The sequence below is a fragment of the Plecotus auritus genome, assembly GCF_963455305.1.
Source record: "Plecotus auritus genome assembly, chromosome: 1".
NCBI lineage: Eukaryota > Metazoa > Chordata > Mammalia > Chiroptera > Vespertilionidae > Plecotus > Plecotus auritus.
The window spans coordinates 58,702,676-58,729,424 of record NC_137770.1 but is presented as its reverse complement, the minus strand read 5'-3'; the positions used below and the strand labels follow the sequence as shown (position 1 = coordinate 58,729,424).

At 39.8% G+C, this 26,749-nt stretch overlaps 1 protein-coding gene across 2 annotated transcripts in view; it reads right to left on the bottom strand.

Annotated features, from left to right (window-relative positions):
- The window catches only part of RFX7 (regulatory factor X7), a 108,515-nt gene that overhangs the window by 40,523 nt on the left and 41,243 nt on the right, over nucleotides 1-26,749 (bottom strand). Inside the window, exons 3-4 of one of the 2 annotated variants that reach the window (XM_080671943.1) lie at nucleotides 15,720-15,740; nucleotides 12,023-12,056 (exon numbers count right to left, since the gene is read on the bottom strand). In XM_080671943.1, the coding sequence (XP_080528069.1) occupies nucleotides 12,023-12,056; nucleotides 15,720-15,740 (55 nt within the window). The remainder of the gene's footprint in view (nucleotides 1-12,022; nucleotides 12,057-15,719; nucleotides 15,741-26,749) is intronic. The other variant, XM_080671944.1, reaches the window with a different exon arrangement.

Here is a 26,749-nt window from a genome sequence, read left to right as displayed (position 1 = left end):
CCGGGCCTCTGGGCAGCACACATGCATGCGCAGAGCGGCAGGGTGGGGCGGGGCGCCTGCTATGAGGAGGAGGGTGGGGGGCGGAGGGAGCTATAGGAGCGGAGCTCTGGCTGGAGCGAAGACTGAAGGCTCCGGCCAGAACGAAGGCCTGGGTCCCGAGTGCCGGAAGAAAACCAGTGCCAGCAGCCAGGGGAAGGAAGGCTTATTGCACGAATCTTCGTGCAACGGGCCTCTAGTACAAGAATAAACTCTGTTTCGTGTACTCACAACTATAAACCTACTTTTGCCACACCCTGAGGTGTCCTCCCATAGTGAAGATAAAAAACCTCATCTGCTTTATGTATTATAAAAGGAGTTTTAAAATACCCTCCAAATGGCATGGCCTTATACAGATTATTACTCTTTGTGACACTCAAAACAAAACAAAACAAAACCAGCTATTTAAATCTGGCCCATTTGTCAAGTCCAATCCCCTCCAAGTAAATTCTACACCTCTTTCTTTTGAAAGTCATCCATTTCTTCTCCACAAGTAACTGAAGGGAAGACATGAGATTCTGAGATAGGTCTTTACTAACAGTAACCCCAGTACCCCACCACAAGATAAACTCTGTCTTCTATTCAACAATAAGTCCTTTTCAAGGCATAATAAATTTTAATTAGCCATCCCAAACAAAATTTTTAATTTCAATTAAGTCTGGGGTCATTAAGTTGACATTGGTCATCACTTAGCATTCATTACAGCAAGGATTTGAGGTGAGAAAGCATACTTTCTCCCATAAGGAAGAAAGGAAGTTTCTTTAAGTTGTATACACATTATACATGCCTCAAAGATACATTATAGATCTAGGAGGGCAGGAAAGATCTGGGAGGGGTGCCTCTTGTTAAGAATTATTCCTTGAGTGAGTTACTCACATTTATTTCTGAGAATGTGTAATCTACCTTAGCAAAGTCCCATTCTAATAATACTAGTCTGGTTCTCATAAAAAATATGTTACATGATGATGATAAATGCTATGAAGAAAAAGTATTGGGCCCTGGCCAGTGTGGCTCAGTTGTTTGAGCATCCTCCCATGCACTGAAAGGTTACCAGTTTGATTCCTGGTCAGGGCACATTTGGGTTTTGGGCTGAATCCCTGGTAGGGGGTGTGCAGGAGGTAGCCGATTGTTTCCCTCTCACATTCACATGGATGTTTCTCTCTACCTCTCCCTCTCCCTTCCTCTGTCTCTAAAATCAATAAAAACATTTTTTTAAAGAAAAAAAAGTGTTGGAAGGGAATATAATTTAAACAAGAGTTATCAAGAAAGGCTTCATGGAAGTAAGAAGATAAAAATGTTTTGCGCCATGAAAGACTCAAGAGAGTTGCTATTCTTTCTTCTACCCTACTTTGGCTTCCTATGGACTGGCTCTTTTAACAGCCAGCCAGGGCAAGAACTGCCAGTAAAGAAAAGCCATCTAACAGAGACAAAAACAGAAGCTTCCTTCTTACTCTCTGTCCTCATGAATACTGTGATAGCTCCCCAACCCTGTGGCTCTCAGAAGAACCTTGCCCCAAAAGGATCGAACACAGAGGTCACAAATTCAAATGCCAGGCAGGTAATGCAAATGACTAAAGTAGACTATAGGTAACAAAAATATCTATGTTGAGGAGCTAAACACATGTCAGGGACTGAGAAGATTGGAGAGTATATATCATGTGTTAAAGGAATAACTTCTACTGTGGTCATGTAGAAATAAGAACTCTGTGTCCTAAGTTTTCAAGAGAAACCAGACACCTAATTTTTTCTGTGAACTCTCCCAATTTTGAAATTTTAATTTTGAAATATGGCAACCAATTTGAAATTTTAAATCTAGTTCTGTGGTCTACAGGGTCAAGGAATGAGTTCTTCCAGAGCCATAAGCACTAGACTATTTGATTAGCTGGACCAAGCCTGCTTGTTATTGCCATTCAGTCCATATCTGAGAAACCATATGTTTTAGAATCCAGGATCTCTGAAATATACATAAGATTCAGAGCAAGCCATGTGAATAAGATGCCATAAACCAAGATGAAATGATACTAGAAAGGTTATACCCAGGGAATATTTGTTATTGCAGCATTCCAGATATGAGCCTGGTGAAAATCCAGGTACTCTTGTACTTCCACATAGATATTGAACAGACTTTATACAGACAGACTTCTTGTCCTGCTTTCCCCTTACCTGTTTCTACCAGCTTATTAGGATTGTTCAGAGGGGGTAGTGAGTACCTCTGGTTGTGATTTCCTTTTCAGCCTTTACATTCTGTAATGGACAACTGGTGTGCCCAGAAAGTTGGCTCTTAAGGTTTATCTAATAACAGGCGTAGGTGACCCCTAAAGAAGAAAAAATTTCATAGAACATGGCTTAGGCTGTTAATTTTTGTTTACTTCCTTAGGGAGGACAAACTATTCCAGTGGGGGTAGGAGGTAGAAAGCACAGGCCCTTAAGATTACTTAAATGAGTATTCAGGACCTATCAGATACTCTGACTACAGATTCAACACAATTTCAACCTTTCGAGTTTCCTACTGTATTCCTTTGCAAGAGCACCCTATTGAGAGTTTTCCCTTGGAGGGAACCTATCTCTCTACTGAATTATCTGAATAATTGCCTCTGTCACCTAGTTTCAGGTTTCTTTAGACCTCCAAAAGGAACTGGCATTCTGGCAATCTCACATCACTTTTAACTTCCCTCTCCTAATGATAATCCCAGAAAGTCCTCCTTTGGTCAACTCTGGCAAATAAACTCTATCCCAGAAGAGCTGACAAGCCAGGAAGCCCATACACTCAGCTGTGACAAAGAAACTCAGTGGACATGTTCAATTTTTGCCCAGGTGAGTTTACTTTCCTTTCCAGGTGCAAAACATAGCATTCTCTGCAACGCAATAGTTTTATTTGGCTATGCTAAGTCACCAAAAAGGGCCAATATTGCATTTTTTTAAAACCTAGAAGAAGCTGGCAATATATAAGAGTCCTCTCTTAGAACACCGGTCACTTACAGAGCTCTAAAAATAGGCAGAATACACTTTTCCTGGGAGGTTTAAAATATGAACTTAATGAATTTAAAATATGCAGCCTCCCCCATTCCTGGATTTAAGCCTTTTATTTCTCCAGCTAATGGGGAGAAAAAGTAAACAAAGATTGTCTACTCTTACTTTTATAATCTTACGAGGATTGCTGTTGAATGGACTAGTCCAGTGGTCAGCAAACTCATTAGTCAACAGAGCGGCAAACCACGGCTCACGAGCCGCAGTTTGCCGACCACTGGACTAGTCCATCAAACAGAAATATTTTTCTTCTTGCTTTCAACTGATTTCCCGACAAGTAGGAAGTTATTTACTGTTTGCATTAGCCTTTCCTAACGGAAATCAAAACACATGGTCATTTTCCTTTGCCCTACTCATTTTAACTATTATTACTTCTAATAACCCCAAAAACAAAACTAATCAATTTACGGGATCTGGATATCCAAACTGGTGGGAAGACTGTTTCCTGGTGGTATACAAACCTAAAACAAAGTAATAGAAACAGAAAGTTCACCATCCCCTGATAGTTCTGAATGGTAACATGTGAGAAGTAATTTCTCTATTCTAGAAACTTACCCTATGGATTTTACCCATCACTTCACAAACAGTAGGCCCAGAGGGGAAAAAGTTTGGAACACATTGAATACTTTCTAAGATTCATGATATATAGCGGCATATTAATAACAGCTTTTTAAGACACCTTTTGTTCCAGAGTTCATGACACATATTTGACTTTTAGAACTTTTTTTTGCATAACATTAACATCCTATGGAATGACTCTTCCAAGAACCACATTTTGGGAAACGAGCTATTATTTCCCATCCTCCTGTGGTTGACTCTCACCAAACTTTTTCTATACCAAACATTAAGTATTATTTCTCTCACTTTTAGACCTTGCTATGGCTATCAAATAAGACCAATTTAAGACTAGTTAATATAAAATGAGCAGCTTTCAAACTCTACTAGGGTATATTTAATCCTCTAATGTTGAACATGTCAAGGGTAAGGTTTTACCTTGACTATTACATTGGTTATGAGAAATATAATGGGATCAGCTTTACAAATGTAGAATGATATTGTGTATCTAAAATTGTTACAACTCAAGAAATTTAAGACATGTTGGTTATTATTAAAATTAACTAAAATCAGACCTAGCCGGTTTGGCTCAGTGAGTAGAGTGTCGGGCTGTGGACTGAAAGGTTCCGGGTTCGATTCCAGCCAACGGCACATGCCTGAGTTGCGGGCTCGATCCCCAGTGGGGGCGTGCAGAAGGCAGCCAATCAATGATTCTCTCTCATCATTGATGTTTCTATCTCTGTCTTCCTCTCCCTTCCTCTCTGAAATCAATAAAAATATTTTTAAAAAATTAACTAAAACCAACTATTTTATTGCAAAAGCATCAAAATATTAGCAAAAAAAATTTATTTACAATTATGCTACAAATATTTTTACTTGTCTTAATGATAAGCAGGCAAAGTGCTAGACTTTAAAAATACCATAGCCCTAGCTGGTTTGGCTCAGAGGGTCCCAGGTTTGATTCCAGTCAAGGGCACATGCCTGGGTTGCTGGCTCAATCCCCAGTAGGGGGCATGCAGGAGGCAGACAATTAATGATTCTCTCTCATTATTGATGTTTCTTTCTCTCTCTCTCCCTGTCCCTTACTCTCTAAAATCAATAAAAATATATATTAAAAAATACCATAGGTATAATTTTATATTTTCACTTTTAGCATATCTCATAGTGCCACAGTCTTCACAATTGTAATAATTTGAATAACTAAAACTATTGAGCTATTTTTACTGAGCATACTGTAAGTTTTAAAAATGGCATTCAAACAACCTGCTTGCAAAAAACAGACTGCATTTAGAACTACTGATAATTCAAATTCAATAAGCTAAAGCCAACTTTATTTTCATTTCAGATCAATTTTAAAGGTGGAAAATTAATTTCAGAAACATTTTCTTGATTATAAAATAAAGTAGAATTTTAAAAATTCACAGGTAAACTCATATTTCAGACATTTAAAAAAATGACATAGTATATCATAGTTTTTTAAAAGCCTGGGCTCTGGGGTCTGGATTAAAAGCCTAATTCTACCAATTAGTAAGTTTTATGACCTTGGATAAGTTACTTAACATGTCTGAGCCTGTTTCTTCATCTGTAAAATGAGGATGATAACAGATTAACCTCATAGGCAAATTATGAGAACTAAATGGTGAAATATGTAATGTCTGGCACATGGTAATAAATGCTAATAATAATCACAACAATGAATGCAAAGAAACTCTTTGTTTAGAGGATATCATGTGCATATTATACATTCTTTTTGATAATTACTATTTGTGAATAATCATTCAATTATTTACTGAGTGTCTTCCATATACCAGACACTGTGCTAAGCACTGGAGATACAGAGCCATAAAACACTGTCCTTACTTCCAAAAGATTTTTTAAGAAGAAAAATGAATCTGGTGATTAGCATACTATATGGAAAAAGCTTTAATAGGGGTACAGAACTTTTTATGGGGGTGCATAAAAGCAGGGGCATGAAAGCAGGTATAGCATATAGGTTGGACTCATACATATTGTTAACCACCTCCTTCTATATCTTGTTCTGATACATAGGCTAGAAAACAAAGTACTCTATATCCTAGTTTCTCTTGCAGCTAGGGGTACCCAAGTGACAGTACTCTAGAACAGTGGTCGGCAAACTGCGGCTCGCGAGCCGCGGTTTGCCGCTCCGTTGACTAATGAGTTTGACAACCACTGACCTAGACTCTCGATTCCAATAATTACAGGCTGTTGTTGTTCCTTGTGATTAAGCCCCTACCAGTGGTCAGCACACTTATTAGTCAATGGAGTGGCAAACCGACCACTGCTCTAGAACAGCGATTTTCAACCATTTTCATACAATGGCACACATAAATTAATTACTAAAATTCTGCAGCACACACACACAAAAACATATTTTTTTTGCTGATCTAACCAAAAAAAAGGTACACTTTTGATTCATTCACACTGGTCAGCTATTGTGTTGGCTGTTGTCATTTTTTAAATTTGACAATCTAAGGGGAGAGAAATCCAGTGCTCTTGACTAAATAGTCAGGTATTGCAGTTTTTAAAAATTCTTGCGGGACACCAGTTGAAAATCACTACTTAGAGGTTATTGCTCTGAATTCCTGAAGTGGGTTTTCAAAATAAAAGCAGGTATCCTGAAAATATTGACAGAGCTTCCCTAGAAGAAAGCCCTTTGCCCTTCCTTCCTTCTTCCTTGGACAAAAGGCGGGGAAGTGCAGCAGCCATCAATGATGTGACAGGACAGAGATGACAAGGCAACAAAGAAAGAGCACAGGACTCTGGTGGCAACTCTTAGTTATTGCACCACTTCCTGAATGCCCAACTTTGGACTTACTGGATGACATGAACTCTTACTTCTTTAAACCAGCAATAGCTGAAGTTTTCTTTTATCTGCAGCTGAATGCATTCCGAGTAGATAAAAGAAGTTTTCTGAAAAGGTTTTTGAGCCAAATCAAAAAGAAGGAGGGGAGGGAGTGTGGAGTGTAGAAACTGGCATCTGTTCTACGATATGCACCCTCTGGCTTCCTGGATGGCTTTAGCCAAGTGATTCCTAACCTTCTCCATCTTCTACTTCCTGTTTGAGGGATTCAATACTCTCCTCTCAGAGGTTCCATATAGTGAACATTCATTTTTAAGTGGTAAGTTATGTGATGGATATAAAATATGACCCTTGACTAAAGTTAAACTTCTAGAAACATAAATTTATAGCAATTAAGTCAATTAGATTCACACCATCCGATCACACATACATACAATGCCCTCAACCGAAGCTGCCCTGTATACTTACTATGTGCCAGGCACTGTATTTACACTAGTTATTTCATTTAATATGTATTCACAACTCAGTAAATTAGGCACTATTACCTCCTTTTTTCTTCTGTTACAGAAATTTGGTTAAAACTGTCCAGAATCAACCACAGCAATAATGGCAGGGGCAAAGATTCAAACTCAGGTCTCTTTCATCCCACAGCCTTAGCTCTGAGCCATTCTGCTAAACTGCTAATCAGTTTCCCTTAGTTTCTGGCCTTTATGTCCCACTTCGCTTGCTTAAACCCTCCCTGAATCTATACAATAAAGTTTTAGTTCTCCATCTGTACTTGGGATGAGAGCGGGTGATTTAGGACAGTTATCTCTTAATAGGGAAAGGAAGTGGCATTCTTAAGCTGAGGAAAAGAGAAGGATGGTGGGGAAAAAACAGATCTTTCCCTCTAGAGCAGTGGTTCTCAACCTTTCTAATGCCGCGACCCTTTAATACAGTTCCTCATGTTGTGGTGACCCCCAACCATAAAATTATTTTCATTGCTACTTCATAACTGTAATTTTGCTACTGTTATGAATCGTAATGTAAATATCTGTGTTTTCCAATGGTCTTAAGCTCTACAGCAGCGGTTCTTAACCTGTGGGTCGCGATGGTCTTAGGTGACCCTGCTAGCGGTTCTCAACCTGTGGGTTGCGACAGAAGGGAAATTAAAGACCTTTTGCACTGCAAGGAAATAAACATCAAAATTATATACATACTAGAGGCCCAGTGCATGAAAATTTATGCACTGGAGCGGGGGGAGGTCCCCCTCAGCCCGGCCTGCCCCCTCTCACAGTCCAGGAGCCCTCAGGGGCGGGAGGCAACCCGGAAATCAGGGGAAGGTGATGCCCCATCATGTCTATGCTGCTGCCACTGCTGGCAGTGCAAGCCTCGGGCGGCCCTGGGCGGTTGGGCAGCCGCCATCTGAGGCTTGCCTGCGCCTTGGGCTGGCCCTGGGTGGTTGGGGGGCTAGGGGACTGGGCGCTGCCATCTTGTGGCTGTGAGCACCATCATCTTTGAGGGTGTGGCAGTCAATTAGCATATTCCCTCCTTATTGGTTGTGGGTGCCGCCATCTTTGAGGGCATGGCAGTCATTTAGCATATTCCCTCCTTATTGGCTGTGTGCGCCGCCATCTTTGTGATGGCATGAGGGTCAATTAGAATATTCCCTCTTTATTGGATAGGATATCAACCATACAGGTAATCACAGCACAAAGCTTGTCAGACTAAATAAAAAAGACACAATTATATGATGTAACAGCAACAATACAACACTTTAATTGTAAAGACCCAGATTGCTTAAAAGTAAAAGGGTGGAAAAAGATATAACATGCAAATAAGCACTACAAAGAAATTACCAGAGATAAAAATGAAAAATACCATAATAAAAGAATCAATTCATAAATAAAACATAACAAGCTTTAATAATTATGCTTCTAAATTGACCAACATACATCTAAGTGTTCCATGGGTACAAGAATAAATCAAAATGAAAATAGCAAACAAATTTAATTAAATAATGAAAACACAACATAAAATTTATGGGAAGAAGCTAAACCAGTGCTCAGAGGAAAATTTATAGCAGTAAATGCTTTAATAGAAAAGAAAAGTTTATTTCTTATTAGAATACTTGGGAGTTAAAATAGGAGTAAGCAGAAGAAAAGAAATAATATATACTAGGAAAGAAACAAAATGGAAATCTGACAAAAACAAGAGAGAAAAATCAGTGAAGCCAAAGCTTGATTTATAAGGGAAGATCAATAAAATTGTTAAACCTGGAGCTAAACTGATCAAGAAAAAAAAAAAAAAAAAAAGGAGATACAAATGGCCATTATCAGGAATAAGAGATAACTGCTACAGATCCTACAGCTAGTAAAGGGCAATAAGGTATTATTATCAATATTACACCAACAAATTTAATAATACCGCAAAAATCAACAAATTACTTGAAAGACACAAATATCAAAACTTCATTAAGAATAGAATAATTTAATAGCCTTATAAATTCTTTCTCACAGGTGGTTTCACTAGTGAAATCTATCAGTTAAAGAAGAAATGTAATTAATTTTAAATAATTCCTTCAGAAAATAGAAAATGGAAAAACACTTTCAAATTCATTACAAAACACCAGCATTACCCAGATATCCAAAAACAGAAAAAGACATTATAAGAAAACAGCAAATCAAAAGCCCTAATTAACACAGACGGGTCTTTAAAAAAATAGCAAATCCAAAACAGCAATATATAAAAGTATAATGCAACATATGAAGTTTATCACAGAAATGTAAGGATGGTTTACTTTTAAAAACTCAGTGTAGTTTACCACATTAATAACATACAAAAGTAGTACCATGTGATTATTTTGATAAGTGCAGAAAAATAATTTGATAAAATCCAACAAGTATTTATGATAAACTCCCCTTAGCAAAAAAGGAATAGAAGGGAACATGCTCAACTTGAAAAGAGCATCCATGAAAAGGATGATGCTAATGTCATACTGTAAGGTGAATGAAAGAATGGTTTTCCCCTAAGATTGGCAACAGGGAAGGAAATCCACTCTCACCATTTCTATTCAACATTGTCCTGGAGGTCCTAGCAGTACAAGGTGAGAAAAATAAATAGGCATTTAGGTTGGAATGATTTTCCAATGATTAAGTAGGTAGAAAATCTAAAGGACTTTCCATATAAGCTACTAGATCTAATATGTGAACTTAATAAGTTTACAGACTACTAGGTCAATGTAAATATTAGCAATAAAACACTGGATAACAAAACATTTTTAAATGCCATTCATGATAGCATCCAAAATCTTGAAATACTTATTTTAAGCAAAATAATTTAAGTAAAATATATACAAAACCTATATACAGAAAATTACAAGTCACTGCTGAAATTATACAAGAACCAACTAATATGGAGATATACCACATTCATGGATTAGAAGACTTGTCATTAAAATGTCAACAGCCCCCAAATTGACCTATAAATTCACTCTGATCTCAATCAATATCCCAGTCACCACCTTCCAAGGTCTTAATAGCACTCTTGAATATATTTTGACAACAGACTGAATTTTTCTTTTCTTTTTTATCCTCATTAGAGGATATGCTTTTATTGACTTTAGAGAGACAGAAAGGGGAAGGGGGAGGGACAGACAAACATTGATGTGATACAGAAACATTGATCAGTTTATGCACCCTGATCAGGGACAGAACCTGCAACTTAGGTATGTGCCCTGACGGGAAATCGAACCACAACCTTTTGGTGCACAGGACGACACTACAACCAACTAAGCAGCCCGGCCAGGGTCATACTGAACTTCTTGAGAGCAAGGGAATATCTTATTTTGTATCACTTATATCTAGCATTGGCAGATAGGTGGTACTCAACAATAATTTTTAAGTATATGCAAAAGCACCAGTTTCATCATTTGTAAAAGGGAGGTAACAAGATTACCTACTTCCAAGGGTTATTGTGAGGCAAAAATAAAGTAAATAAATAAAAATTAAAAAAAGTAAGTGAAAGGGGAAAACATCCCCATAAAGTCCACTTTCTCAACTATTAGGCTAAAAAAGGACAGAGCTAATCCAGCTACATCTTTCCCTCTGAATTTACTAATCATTCACCTACCTAGAACCTAATCCTATATAATAAAAGGCTAATATGCAAATTGACTGAACGGTGGAATGACCAGTCGCTATGATGTGCACTGACCACCAGGGGGCAGATGCTCAATGCAGGAGTTGCCCCCGGTGGTCATTGTGCTCCCACAGGGGGAATGCCACTCAGCCAGAAGCTGGGCTCACAGCTGACGAGCGCAGCAGCAGTGGCAGGAGCCTCTCCCGCCTCCGTGGCAGCGCTAAGGCACTAAGGATGTCTGACTGCTGGTTTAGGCCCATCATTCAGACATCTGCTGAGGGCTCCTGGACTGTGAGAGGGCACAGGCTGGGCTGAGGGACCCCTCCCCGCCAAGTGCATGTATTTCATGCACCGGGCCTCTAGCAAGCTAATAATATCATAAGATATCAAATACTATTTTAACACCAGACACTAAACAACCTCCCTTCTCCACAAAAAAAGTTAGCTCATAAGAAGACACAAATCTGAATAAGAAAGTTCTGTCACAAGTAGAGCACGAGGACTAACTATAATGATGCTTGAGGGAACCTAACAGCGTAGTCACTGAATATTCTAGAACCTACGGAGTATTCCATCAGCAGAAACTTCATGAAAGAAGTCAGTTCTATTCCAGTAGCCTTAGTAGTTGCATGCTGCTTCCCTTACATTGTTTATAAGACCTCAGGAACTAAAAATACAATCTAAATTTAAACTATTATTATGGTGGCTTTAATTCCTAATGACCAACAATCCAAACATGAAAAGTATATTATAGCAACAAAAAAACTAACTCATGAAGCATTTTATTTTATTTACTCCTCACCTGAGGATATGTTTTATTGATTTTGAGAGAGAGAAACATCATCGATGTAAGAGAGGAACATCAATCTTTTGCCTCCCATATGTGCCCCGTATGGAGATTGAATCTGCAACTTAGGTATGTTCGCTGACCAGGAATCGAACCCACAACCTTTTGGTGTGTGGGATGATGCTCCAACCAACCGAGCCACCTGGCCAGGGTCCCATGGAACATTTTAAAAAGATTTCATTTAAACAAATTGTTGAGCTCTGTAACTACAATCTAAATTTAAACTATTATTGCGAGATTAATTCCCAAAATCTAACAACCGAAATATGACAAAATATTCTCTCACAACAAAACTAACCTATCAAACATATTAAGTCTTATCTTTAAACAAATTCTTTAGAATTATTAGAAGAGAAAAATAAACATCCACTTTATTAAATGCTTACGTGATCTTTAGTTTAAGTTTCAAAAGTATACAATAACCTCAGATTGTGATTTAATTATTGATGAAATATAGGAAAGTAGATAGTTTACAGCCATATAGTTTGTAATTAAATGTCAAGTTGTATTCACTAAAATTGGGTTAGATTTAAAATAAATATTGACTCAGGAATAATATATTTTAAAGTAAAAGCCTAATTACAAAATAGAATTTTAAGACTAGTTATTTTACTTACCAAAATGCAGTCCACTTTAGATTGTACAGTTTTGCTGAAAGAAAAAGAAAGTTAGATTAATAAGAATGATATGGTAATTAGTCTTCCACACTATGAAAAAAAAATAAGTAAAAACTCCTTACTAAGATCAGGCATTGCATACTAAAACTGCATTTTTCACACACACACACACACACACACACACACACACAACACAACACAAATCTATTTACCATTCACTGTACTATATTCAATCCCAAAGCATGATCAGAATGTTTTCTGAATTCACTGCTACAGACAACCTGTTGTTATTACACAATATCACTTTAACAACAGATGCTCTGAATAAACAAGTTTTCGATGATATATAAAAGTGCAAATGTTGTATTATACTTAGATACAGGACACAGAGTTTACAATGAATTCTAATTTTTACTGTATGTCTGCTACTCTGGACAATGATTTGTTTAGCATTTAAAGGCCATAATGGTATAATATTATCTATAATTCTAAAAACATGTTAAAAAGTAGATACTCTCTCCCACCCTGTCTCATTTGTATACACATACACACATACATATACAACACACACCAGGAAAGGATTCCCTGGACATAGAAGTAATAGCCAAGATTAATATGGTAATCAATTGGAAGGAAAAATATATTTAGAAATAAATAACACAAATAAAGCCAGTATACATAAATTTAAGTGAGCGACTAAATATAAGTGAACTATTAATATATACTAGTAATACAAATGAAGCTAGTATAAAGTAACTGAACTGTCATTTGGATTTTGTTAAACAATTAAAGTAAAAATGCAAAGAAAGCATGCAAAAGTCTAGATATACAGTAGTTTATATAATTTTAAAAGATGATGCAAACCAAATTATCCTATCTAATAAAAGAGTAATATGCAAATTGACCATCACTCCAACACACAAGATGGCCGCCCCCAATGTGTTCAAAGATGGCCGCCCCCATGTGGACACAAGATGGCCACCACAAGATGACCGGCAGGGGAGGGCAGTTGTGGGAGATCAGGCCTTCAGAGGAGGGCAGTTGGGGGTGACCCAAGCCTGCACAGGAGGGCAGTTGGGGGGGATCTGGCCTGCAGGGGGGGGCAGTTGAGGAGGGACCAGGCCAGCAGGGAAGAGAAGTTAGGGGCAACCAGGCAGGCAAGAAAGGGCAGTTGGGGGGAAACAGGCTAGCAGGGGAGAGCAGTTAGGGCCGACCAGGCTGACAGGGGAGGGCAGTTAGGGGTGACCGGGCTGTCTGGGGAGGGCAGTTGTGGAGGACCAGGCCTGCAGGGAAGGGCAGTTGGGGGGAACCAGGCCTGCAGGGGAGGGCAGTTGGGGGGGACCAGGCCTGCAGGGGAGGGCAGTTGGGGGGGACCAGGCCTGCAGGGAAGGGCAGTTGGGGGGGACCAGGCCTGCAGGGAAGGGCAGTTGGGGGGAACCAGGCCTGCAGGGGAGGGCAGTTGGGGGGAACCAGGCCTGCAGGGGAGGGCAGTTGGGGGGAACCAGGCCTGCAGGGGAGGGCAGTTGGGGGGGACCAGGCCTGCAGGGAAGGGCAGTTGGGGGGAACCAGGCCTGCAGGGGAGGGCAGTTGAGGGGGACCAGACCTGCAGGGGAGGGCAGTTGGGGGGGACCAGGCCTGCAGGGAAGGGCAGAGAGGGACAATTGGTTCGGCATGGGAGCAGTTAGGAGTCGATCAGGCTGGCAAGGGAGTGGTTAGGGGGTGATCGGGCTGGCAGGCAGAAGTGGTTAGGGGCAATCAGGCAGGCAGGCAGGCGAGCAGTTGGGAGCCAGCAGTCCTGCATTGTGAGAGGGATTTCCGACTGCCCGTTTAGGGATCGGGCCCAAATGGGCAGTCACACATCCCTCAAGGGGTCCCAGATTGGAGAGGGTGCAGGCTGGGCTGAGGGACACACATCCCTGCATGCACGAATTTCATGCACCAGGCCTCTAGTCTTCCATGAATGTTTAGAGCCAAATAAAGGTAAAAAAAAAGTGCCTTTGCATATAGCTATAGAGCAGGGGTGGGCAAACTTTTTGACTCAAGGACCACAATGGGTTCTTAAACTGGACCGGAGGGCCGGAACAAAAGCATGGATGGAGTGTTTGTGTGAACTAATATAAATTCAAAGTAAAGGAGCGGAGGGGAGAGCAAGAGAACCCTCCGCTCTTTCGGCTCTGCGGGCTGGATAGAACAGCCGAACGGGCCGGATCTGGCCCGCGGACCGTAGTTTGCCCATGGCTGCTATAGAGTAAATAAAATTAGCACTTAAATCACATTTCAGTTAATGCAACCAATAATCTCAAAACTTTACACCTTGAATACTGGATGCTTTGAATGATTCAAAATAAAATAATGCTTCAGCCAAAACCGGTTTGGCTCAGTGGATAGAGCGTCAGCCTGCGGACTGAAAGGTCCCAGGTTCGATTCCGGTCAAGGGCATGTAACTTGGTTGCGGGCACATCCCCAGTAGGAGGTGTGCAGGAGGCAGCTGATCGATGTTTCTCTCTCATCGATGTTTCTGACTATCTATCCCTCTTCCTTCCTCTCTGTAAAAAATCAATAAAATATATTAAAAAAAAAATAATGCTTCAATACTGCAATGTTCTACTTTGGAAAATGACATAATTAAGTTATATTGGAGTAACTTTCCCACACATGACAATTATGTGGACAAAATATAAAAACAAACGTTAAGGTGAAAGAGAGTGACCAAAAGCAGATAGCAACTAGAGGGAATTGTTAACAGAAAAGAACTGGGTAAGATTTGTATTTATAAGGCTGTTGTCTGAGGGCACTGATCTGCCAACACAGCAGTGACCACTCAGGATTGAAGCAGAAATCGGCTGTCTTGCCAGAGCCACTGTAATGTGAGAGATGAAATCCCAGAAAGGAAGGTGCCTCAAAATTTCTGTATAATGTATGCCCAAATATTTGAATAACCTTCATTTAGAGAACCCTCCAAGGTTTCCAGCAAAAAGCAATAGCAGAAAGGTGGAGAGATATGAGTTGAGCCTTCAGTTGCTGCCTATCACAGGAGAGATAATGCTGGGAGGTTGAATCCAGCCATGTTAACTATCTACCAGAACAACAGCAACAACAAAAAATAACACTCATGAGAGAAAAAATAACAAAATCCAAAGTCTACAATATATTTCCCACAATGTGCATTATACAAGCAACATCTATCATAATGAATAAATAGAAAAAAGGGACCTAGAGTCAAAGAAAAACAAAACAGCTCAAAGAAACCAAATCCTAAATGATCTAGATGTCAGAATTAGCAGACAAGGACTTCAAAGGAGGTATTATAAATATGTTCAAGTATTTAAAGTAAAATATAATCATGTTAAATATATGGATGGGAGAAATCTCAGCTGAGAAATAGAAGCTATGGGGAAAAAAACAACACTAAATGGAAATTTTAGAACTAAAAAGTATATCTGAAATGAATAAAATACATTGAGTTATCTTAACAGAAAATCAAATACAGCAGAAAAAAGGCCACTAAACTAAAAATAAATCAAGACATCTTAATCTAAGGAAGAGAAATATTTTCAAAATAATAAACAGAGCTTCAGAGATTCGTAGTACAACATCAAGTGGTACTTATGTACAACTGGAGAGGAGAGATATGAAACTGAAAATATCTGATAAATAACCAAAATTTCCCCAAATTTCATGAAACATGCAAACTTACATATCCAAAAAGCTCAGCAAACTCCAAGTAGGATCATTAAAAAGAAAATCACACAGTCACATCATGGTTAAAGGAATGAAAACACAAATCTTAAGGCAGCCAGACTAAAGTGACATTATACACAGTGAAAAGGTGAAATGAATGACAGCTAACTTCTATTTATTCAACTGATTTGAAAAAGAGGTACCAAAGCAGTTCAAGGCATAAAGGAAAATCCTTTCAACAAAGGCTGATGGAATATCTGGATATATCTATAAACAGATGAATATACCTCATTCTATAGAAAATTTTGAGTTGGATAATAAAATTAACCACAAGAGCTCAAACTATAAAGTAATTAGAAGAAATCATAGGAGAATATCATGACCTGAGACTATACAAAAGTGTCTTAGGGTACAGAAGCAATAGCATTAAAAAAAAAATAAATTAGCCATCGTCAAAATGAAAGTCAACTTCTATTCATCAAGACATCATTAGAAAATAAACCACTAACGAATCATTAGAAAATAAACCACTAACCAAAAGAAAATATTTGCAAAAAATCTATATATATAAAAGCCTAAGTGACCTTTATGACAGTTACAACTGAACACTCTGTCAACCAGTCGCTATGACATGCACTGACCACCAGGGTGCAGACACTCAATGCAGGAGCTGCCCCCTGGTGGTCAGTGAGCTCCCACAGCCAACCTCCTGTGGCCGGCCAACCTCCATGGCCCCTCCCCCCGGTCGGCCAACCTCCCGCGGGCCCTACCTCCAAACCCCCGGGGCAACCAGCCCCAATTGGCCCAGGTGGGGACTGGGCAAGACACCCCAATCACATGCCAGGCCAAGGGACCCCACCCATGCACGAGTTAGTGCACCAGGCCTCTAATATATCTGATAAAAGACTTATACCCAGAGTATTAAATGAATTCCTACAACTGTGGATCCTAAGAAGATAGCCTACCAATAAGGACTCCTGGTGGTTAACTGGGCCCAAATTTAAAAGCAGAGTCTAGTAGCCTTTTCTAAATAGAGGCCTCTCATACAACCACACTTCAGGGAGAAGCATGCACTAAGCTGCCTGCCTTCCACACTGTGTTCCTGCCATCTGAGCCAGCCCTTAGAAAGGAGTTCCAGAAATAGTATTTCAACCAACAGTACTGAGGCTTTCTCTGGCCAATCAGAACTGCAAAGCTATATTCCCCATCAACATTTTCACCAACCAATCAGTGAGGCTACATTCTGACCAATCAGGACAGTCCTTTGTGGACCAATCAAACTGCAAGGATTTGGAGTCCTCTTTGCATGAGATGGACCAATCAGGGACCAAGGATGGGGACCTCTGTCCATATAAGTCAGCTCCACTCTGGCACAAAGAGCACTTTCCCTTTCCACTGAAGACTGCAGTTCCCCAGCTGGAGCTGAAACACAGAAGGTGAAACTCCAACGATGTCTGGAGAGACCAGAGTGGAGAACAGCAGGCAGAGCAGAGCGCAGCTGTCAAGCCAGAGAGGGGCCAATTCGCCAAGGTTGCAGGTTGAATCCCAGGTCAGGGCACATATAAGAATCAACCAATGAATGCATAAATAAATGGATCAACAAATCAATGTTTCTCTCCCTCTTAAAAGCAATAAAAAAATAGTAGTTTAATATAAACCTATCCTATAACACAGCAATTCTATTCCTATGTTTTTATGCAAAAGAAATAACACTGTGTGTCCCCAAAACAGATTTGTGTAAGAATGTTCACAGAATATTTAATCTTTAGTCCCAAACTGGAGACAATCCAACAGCAGTCAATATAAAAATGGATAAAAATAATATATTCATAGAATGGAATACTGAGCAATTAAAAAAATCTCTGATACACAGAACATTAATGAATCTAGTGTACATTATACTGAGCCGAAGACACTACCAAGAAAAGTTCATTATGTACAATTCCATTTATATGAAGTTCTAGAACAGGCAAAATTAATCTATGATGAAAGAAAAATTAGAAACAACGGCTGTCCTAGGGTGGGGTAGGAGGTTAACTGAAAAGAGTATGTATGGCCTCTGTAATATACTGCCTCATTTCCCCTTTCCAGGAAAGAAGGACTTTGTCCTCCAGCCGCTGGAAGTGCCTTCAGCAGAATGCCCTCAGTTGTCAGCCCCTATGGGGATTGCCTATGCTGAAGAAAACTTCACTCCTTAAGGTCACATCTTCTTCCAGAGACAGCCCACATCCAGTGGCTGATCAATGGGGTTTCAAAAGCCCAGCTCTTTGTCCCAACTTGGGGCAACTCTGAAGGGGTCAGTCCAGCTTCAGAACTCTCCAGCATTGCAGCTTAACTTTCTCTCTGCTTTTTTCCTGTCCATTCCTTCCACAGATGTGAATCTCAAGAGCATTCCCTAACAAAGTGGGTAAGGTTACTGGACTAGTAGTACCTGGGACTAGTTAGACAGGCAAATTTGTGGGCCTCACCCAAGACCAACTAAATCAGAAAACAGAAGCCCCATCCCCGTGCAGAGAGCTGCCTATTAGCTTGTTGTGCCTCTCTCTTAAATATATTCAGATGGGTATAAAATTAAGACAGAGCATTCTCCTTAAAAGGGGGACATGAAATCCCTACTTCGAAGAAGAAAAAAAGTTAAATCCTCACAAAAGTAAAACACAAAAACTGCATATATATATATATATATATGTATATATATATATATATATGTATATAATTTTCAGAGAGCTAAAAAGTGATGACTTAGAAATTGAAACTATTGGGCTAGCTATTTTGTTTGCCCTTCCAAATCCACTTCCCATCCTTTGATCATGCTAATCACTCATCTTCTAAATCTTTCAATTCAAGCTTTTACATATCAAGTCAGATCACCCCAATATTATAAAATAAACCTCAATCGTATGAAAAAGGGGAAAACACACCAATAAGGAGAGCACAGAATAATTTAAGGAAGAGAGATAAATCAAATTACAGAGTGAAGTTGGAGGAAAACATTTTTAATAAGTGGGCCTAAACAAGACAGTAAATTTAGGAAGCATGTGTTTAAAAACAACAACAAAAATCAAACCAAACAGCCCTAACTGGTTTGGCTCAGTGGATGGAGTGTCGGCCTGATGACTGAAGGGTCCCAGGTTCGATTCCAGTCAAGGGCATGTACCTTGGTTGCGGGCACATCCCCAGTAGGGAGTGTGCAGGAGGCAGCTGATCGATGTTTCTCTCTCATCAATGTTTCTAACTCTCTATCCCTCTCCCTTCCTCTCTGTAAAAAAATCAATGAAATATATTTTTTTAAAAAATCAAACCAAACAGAAAACACCATTTAGTTTAATTTACCTCACAGAAACACTACACAAAAATACCATGTAATATTTCCCTTTTTTCAGAGTTAAACATGATACAATTAAATAAATTAAGTCTTGAGCCAAACATACATACATAGTATATAATACATTGTAAGTAACAGTATGCCTAAAAGAACACTTCAGAACCTATTTCCCTGTTTCAACAAATTGTTTATAAATTATCTGTTTGTCACAGATAATATAATTCTAAGACACCCCCACCCATCCCTTCCAGCACCAGGCTTGGCCTCCATCCAAAAGTTCAATATTATTTCCACATTTATTTGGTGTCCTCAAGTCTGGATTCAGAGTGACTCATAATCCCTATATACAGGGTGTCCCAAAAAAATGTATACACACTTTGAATGATTATAAAGTCAGTGTTTATTAACATACAGTTCATTTTCAAAATTTAAAAGAGTGTACAGAAATGAGTAATTTCTGTTGTCAGTGCCTGTTTTTAAACTGATGACCGTTCTATTCCAGGCACCACTGATAATGTGAAGCGATGGAATCGCAAACATCACTCAGTATTTGTGTGCTCTCAATTTGTGGACTGTTACCGGTTTTGTGCTGTAAACTTTATCTTTTTTGTCCCCATAAAAAAAGTCTAATGGCACTTTAGGATAAATTTTCTCTGTTCAAAACTTAGTCTGGCTTCACCCATTATTTCAAATCAGTTAAACCTGAAAAGGAGTGAAAATTAAGTGAGTTATTAGCTGTTAAAATGTGTATACATCTTTTTGGGACTCTGTATTTGATTCAAAGTTCTTGTTTTGCAGAAATAGAGATCTGTGACACTGGACACTAGACTTCACCCACAAAAATATCTGAGGTAGGGAAGGTGCAATGCAATATATCAAATGTAAAAAGTTCTTACATTCTAGCCTTACCAGGAAAAATCAAACTCTCCCATAAATAAAATCTACTGACTTCAGATCCTTTTTGTATACTAAAACATATTTCTACCTTATACTTTATAACAAATGGGACACATTCACTTTTAGTTTGCTGAAATGAGAACAAAATTGTACAGTTGTAAAAAAATAACTATAGCAATAGTGACTAATTCTATAAAGACTACAAAGAGTAGCCAAAAACTATAAAAAAGAAAACAGGATAGCCAGAACACTATAAAAAAGAAACTACCCTGAATCACCCATCTGGACATTTTGATTCACTTATTTAGTATGTTGTCTTAAAAATAATTCAGATCTGCCCTGGCTGGTGTGGCTCAGTTGGTTGGAGCGTCCTCCCCTGCACCAAAAGGTAGTGGGTTCGATTCCCGGTCAGGGCCTACACCCAGATTTCAGGTTCAATCCCTGGTAAGGCACATGCAAGAGGCAACTGATCAATGTTTCTTTCACGTTCATGTTTTTCTCTCTCTCCCCCTTCCTCTCTCACTAAAAGTAAATAAAATCCTCCTATATAATAAAAGCCTAATATGCAAATTGTCCCCTGGGGCGGTCGTTCGACTTGGAGTTCGACCACTGGCTATGATGTGCGCTGAGCACCAGGGGTTGGCACAGAACATGGCGGGCGTCAGTGATGCGGGCGCTGGCAGGGGCGGTAGTGGAGGCGCTGCTGGCCCTGATGGGCCCTGACAGGCCCTGACGAGTGAGGGACCACAGTGGGATGGTAGAGCAGGTGAGTGGGTGGTGCCTGGTCAAGGCAGGTATAAGTGGGGGCTTGATTGCCTCACCGATCGCCCGGCAGATGGCGACCAGCAGTGGTGGTGGGGGGCGGGGCCACCACCTGGTTCCCAGGCACTGAGGGAGTCGAGTGGGAGGCCCAGCCCTGATCGATCATCCAACAGACAGAGACCAGCAGCAGTGGGTGGCAGAGCCGCCACCTGGCTCCCAGGTGCTGAGGGGACCAGGTGGGAGGCCCGGCCCTGATTGACTGCCCTGCAGATGCTGCCTGGCTCCCAGGCACTGAGGGAGCTGGGCAGAGGGCCAGGCACCAATAGATTGCCCGGGAGGCGGGATGGTGGAGCAGGTGAGGGGGTGGTGCCAGGCCGAGGCAGGGTGCCAGGTGGGGCTGTGGGGCTGCGAGGCTGGGGCTGCGAGCTGGGGCCCAATCTCTGCATGCCACCCCGAGGGACCCCACCCATGCACGAATTCATGCACCAGGCCTCTAGTAAACAATTAAAAAATTTTAAATTATAATAAAAAATTAAAAAATCTATAGATTACGAGATATTAACCAATAGCAATATATAAGTACTGATTCAAACAAACTGTCAAGATAACTAAAAATGAGACAGAAATATGAGGATTGACTGTATGCTTGCTAATATTAAGGGATTCCTATGATTTTTTTGGTGGGTTAATCATGTAACTATTTACATATGAAATTATATGATGTCTAGGATTTCCTTCAAAATAATCAATGGGGGTTTATATATGCAGTTATATATAAATAAGATTAGCTAAAAGACTGGTTGTTGAAGCTGAATAATAAGGACATGAGGGTTCACTGTATTTTCTCTCCTTTAGTATACAATTAAAATTTTTCAAATTAAAAGCTGAGAAAGGAAAAAAAGAAGAAGCTGAGAAAGGGGTGTTCTTAGCAGATCCTTTTCAAAAGAAAAGCACATCAAGCTTCTGAACTACAAAAGAAACCATCATCAAAATAACAAGAGAGCCCACTACATGGGAGATCATATTTGCTAACGACACATCTGATAAGGGTTTATTTAATCTCCAAAACGTATAGGGAACTCATACAACTTAACAAAAGGAAGACAAACAATCCAATTAAAAAATGGGCAAATGACCTAAATAGACACTTCTCCAAAATGGACATACAGAAAGCCAAGAGGCATATGAAAAAATGCTCAAAGTTACTAATCATACAAGAGATGCAAAACAAAATGACAATGAGATATCACCTCACACCTCTCAGAATGACTACCATCAACAAATCATCCAACCACAAGTGTTGACAAGGATGTGGAGAAAAGGGAACCCTCGTATGCTGCGGGTGGGAATGCAGACTGGTGCAGCCACTGTGGAAAACAGTATGCAGTTTCCTCAAAAATTAAAAATGGAACTTGACCCAATCATCTCACTTCTAGGACTATACCCTAAGAAACCTGAAACACCAATCAGAAAGACTATACACACCTCTATGTTCATAGCAGCGCAATTTACAATAGCTAAGACTTGGAAACAGCCTAAGTGCCCATCAGCAGATGAGTGGATAAAAAAACTGTGGTACATCTACACAATGGAGTACTACACAGCAATAAAAATGAAAGAACTCTTACCATTTGCAACAACAGGGATGGACCTGGACAGTATTATGCTGAATGAAATAAGGCAGTCAGAGAAAGGTAAGTGTCACATGCTCTCACTCATATGTAGAATCTAATGAACCAAATAAACTGATGATCAAAAACAGACCCAGCCAGAGTCACAGAAGCATAAACAGACTGTTGAACCTCAGAGGGAAGGGAGGGGATGGTGGGTAGGAAGAAATCAACCAATGAACTTGTATGCATATATGTATGACCCATGGACACAGACAATGGGGTAGTGAGAGCCTAGGGTGGGGGGGAGGGAGGACAGGAGCAGGCTGGAAGAGGTTAATAGGGGTTGCGGGGGAGGAGAACCAATGTAATGCTTTCAACAATAAAGATTTTTTAAAAAGAAGAAAAATACATCAACCATGTAGGTCCTATAGCTAAGAGACTAGTTTGAGACCTAAAAAACTTCTCATGTTAATTAAAAATATGAAGAACTTAAACTCTGTAAGACTATATAAAAAACTAAGAATTATGGATTCACCAACTATAACCAATGTCTACTGAGTTACTGATAATCATGTTTTCTGAACAGCCACTGATTGTTGGTTGCTCCAAATGCTGAATCTTGCCATTAAAATTTGCTCTAAAAGGACTGTGAAAATCTGTACTTTGGGGAAGCAGGGTATTAAACAAATTTTGCTGTTCTCTTTGGTCTCAATCTACTTGCCCTTTTTTTTCAACGCAAACAGATTTTCAGGTTGATAATAAAAATTCAGAGTCAATAAGATTCAAATGTACAAATACTATAAAGGCATTTTTCTCATACAAACTTTTGAAAGTTAAAAAGAACCCTTCTAATTTATCAAAATTTATCTAGTAAGAAACACCATGGTAAATACAGCAAGGAAAAAAACATTGTTTATAAAGAAAGAATTCTAATTTTGCCACTACTCTATGCCTGAAATGTTTTCTTCTTCAGGTATATGACATCTGCTCCGAAGTTTTTGTGAAAATTAAACAAGATGGTTTCTATAATGGCCATAGGGCAATAACAAGCAAGTAATAGATTCTTAGTAAATGTTAAGTGAAACTAAATCTAGTCTAAACCTTTAATTTACAGTAAGGAAACTGAGAATCAAAAAGGTTAAATGACTTGTTCAAGATCATACATTGATTTTTATTTGGCCCCATTGTCTAATAACACTTCTACTATTCTATCTGATTTAATTAAGGGAAAAAATTGTGCTCTGGTCTCATTATTTTGGAACTTCCTTCTCCAAAAAAACATTAGGTATTGCCAGTAAGTGAGCAAGGTAAAAGTTCTGGCTAGTTTCCAAGTCTTACACTCTTTGCTGGGCTTCAGTGCCCTCTAGTGCTAATCCGAAGAGGCCGCCTCAGGTTCCTGGTACAGGCATATCTAGGCACAGAACAGGTAACAATGCCCCAAAAATAAAGAAATGGAAAATGAGGTAGGTGCATGTACACAGAGACCCATCTATAACGATGACTCTTCTTTGGAAGATGAGATTTTGAGGTTTTACTTTCTTTTCATACTTTAAAAAAACATTTTACACTTTTTTGTTGTGTTTGAATTTTTATAATAAATATATGAAACTTTTAAAAGCAAACTAAAACACAGAGCAGGAGAGGATCATGTGGACAGCTCAGTAAGGAAAATTACTCTTCTTCCACTTCTGCATAGTTTCAGGAAAAGAATTACACAGGCATGCAGCTTAGTATCTTCTTAAGTACGTTATGAGAAAGCTGAGTCAGATATAAGGCAGACCTTTATTTTTTAAATATATTTTTATTGATTTCAGAGAGGAAGGGAGAGGGAGGGAGAGATAGAAACATCAATGATGAGAGAGAATCATTGATTGGCTGCCTCCTGAACACTCACCACTGGCATGTGCCCTTGACCGGAATCAAACCTGGGACTCTTTGGTCCGCAGGCTGATGCTCTATCCACTAAACTAAACATAGGGCGTAAGGCAGATCTTTAAATTAGAAAACAAAACACGGGAATAAAGGTAATGGACCTATTTTCTTTGGATGTACCTTATGTGCCACCAATATACTTGCAGCGATATGCTGTCTTTTTAAACTGAAAAGCATTAAATCAAACTACGGTGTTTATTATCAGACACATAACTGAGATCCTCCTAAAGGAAGGAAACCAAAGACGGAATGGCTATTGAGAACCAAAGTTAAAATGAAATTTCCTCTAAGATGGCAGACTCAGGCAATGATGCTTGATATGTAGATTAGAAACTATGTTAATGTCTCATGTAAACTGCAACAAGAATAATTCAAAGTTGTCCTGGCTGGTGTGCTCAGTGGTTAGAGCAGCCGTGGGCAAACTACGGCCCGCGGGCCGGATCCGATCCGTTCGGCTGTTCTATCCGGCCCGCGGAGCCGAAAGAGCGGAGGGTTCTCTTGCTCTCCCCTCCGCTCCTTCACCAGCAGCAGTGTTAACATGGCAACGTCGGGAAACACGGCCACAGCTCCTTCTTCTGAGTGGGCGGATTTATATCTGCCCATTCAGTAGAAGGAACAACCTCTCAATCTTCCAGAGGCTCCTTGTAATGCCCGCGGACGCGTCCCCCCGACATCACCCTGGGAATGCGTAGACACGTTATCGTGGTGATGTAGGGAGACACGCCCCTGGAGAGCACAGTATCAGAGCCTTTCTGAGACAAGATTAAGAGCTCTACTCAAACACAATTTTTTCCTGTTCCCACATTCTGTACATCACAATGACTTGTTAATAAAACAACAAAGACTTTCAGCTTTTAGGGCTTGTATCCACTGCAGTTTTTTTTCCCACTGCGGACGCGCGCAGCAGGGAAAAAGACACACAGAGGACATGACACACTAGCCATGCTGCGGCTGCATTTTTTTGCTGATAAGGATGCGGTATCAGTAACGCTACCGTGGCCACTAACCGCATGTGTTAGCGGCAAAACAAATGCATTTTGCACTGCATTTGCTTCTCCCCCTTGCGCCTGTAAAAATGCGTGCTACAGGGCATTTGTGTTAACATGCACCACTGCACATTAGCATCAACGCAAACATGATGGAAACCTGTGTACCCTGCATTAACCCTAGCTGCGCTGCATTGCAGTACTGCACCACACTGCAACGGCAGCACGGCTAGTGTGAACGAACCCTAATTCAGTGGGTTGAACAAAAAGATTGTATAGAAATGTGATGAACTAAAGATTTTATTACAAAATCGCTTAATTTCAGGGTTTCAGAAGTAATTGGACAAATGAAAAACTGAAAATCAAATGTTCATATCTAATACTTGGATGAAACCCTTTCCTGGTAATGACAGCCTGAAGTCTTGTACTTATGGACATCACCAGATGCTGGGTTTTCTCCTTTGTAATGCTCTGCCAGGCTGTCACAATAGAGGTATATATATAAATATCCTGCCATTTCCAGCTTTTAATAAGAAAAACTTGCAATGGGCATTTAAAAGTGGCACTTGGTTGTTTTTATAGAGTCGAGTGGATGCAATCTGACATTGATAATGGGCTCTTTCACACTATGTGCACTGTGGCTGTTTTTTGCCAGTAATGGAAGTGCTAGTGGTAACTACTGGTTACCCATGTTTTGCACTGCCCTAGCACCTCCCATACAAGTGTGTCTGGAAGACACAGCAATGTGCAGCTATGTGTGTTACCATAAACAAAGGGCCTGTGTGAAAGATACACAGGTTTCCTATGGAGGAAAGGGGTTGTTCTCTATGGTCAGGGTGTGCCTCTGTCCCATGTCTGAACTTTTTCAGATGATTCTGTTATATATATATTTTTTAGAAGACCAAAAATGTTATAGTAGAGCAAATTTAATCACTTGTTTTTATACTTTACTGTCTTATTTTAGTAAAGAATTTAATAAGAGAACGGTACTGTTGGTTTTAGCCCAATATTAAACATGAGTGGACCAAAGAAAAGGAAAGTGGACAGTGAATGCCGAGTGTTTAAGAGGGAGTGGACAACAAAATATTTTTTCACCGAAGTCCGATCAATGCCGGTATGTCTGATATGCCAGGAAACACTTGCAGTCTTCAAAGAGTACAATCTCAGCCGTCACTTTGCCACAAAGCATGGCAACTATGCTAGCAAGCAGTCACCTCAAGAACGGGAGGCTACTGCACAGAGGTTGATGGCTAAATTACAGGCTCAGCAAAATGTCTTTCACAGACAAACTGCAATTCAAGAGACAACTACCAAAGCAAGTTTTATGTGATCATTCAAATTAGCAAAAGCTAGCAAACCTCTCTCTGAAGGCGAGTTTTTGAAAGAATGTATGATAGAGACAGCAGGTCTCTTGTGTCCAGAGAGCAAAGGCAAGTTTGAAAAACTCAGCTTATCGCGCAGAACAGTGACTCGTCAAGTGGAACTGATTGATGAAGACTTGGCCAGCAAGTTAAATAGTAAGGCAGAGTTC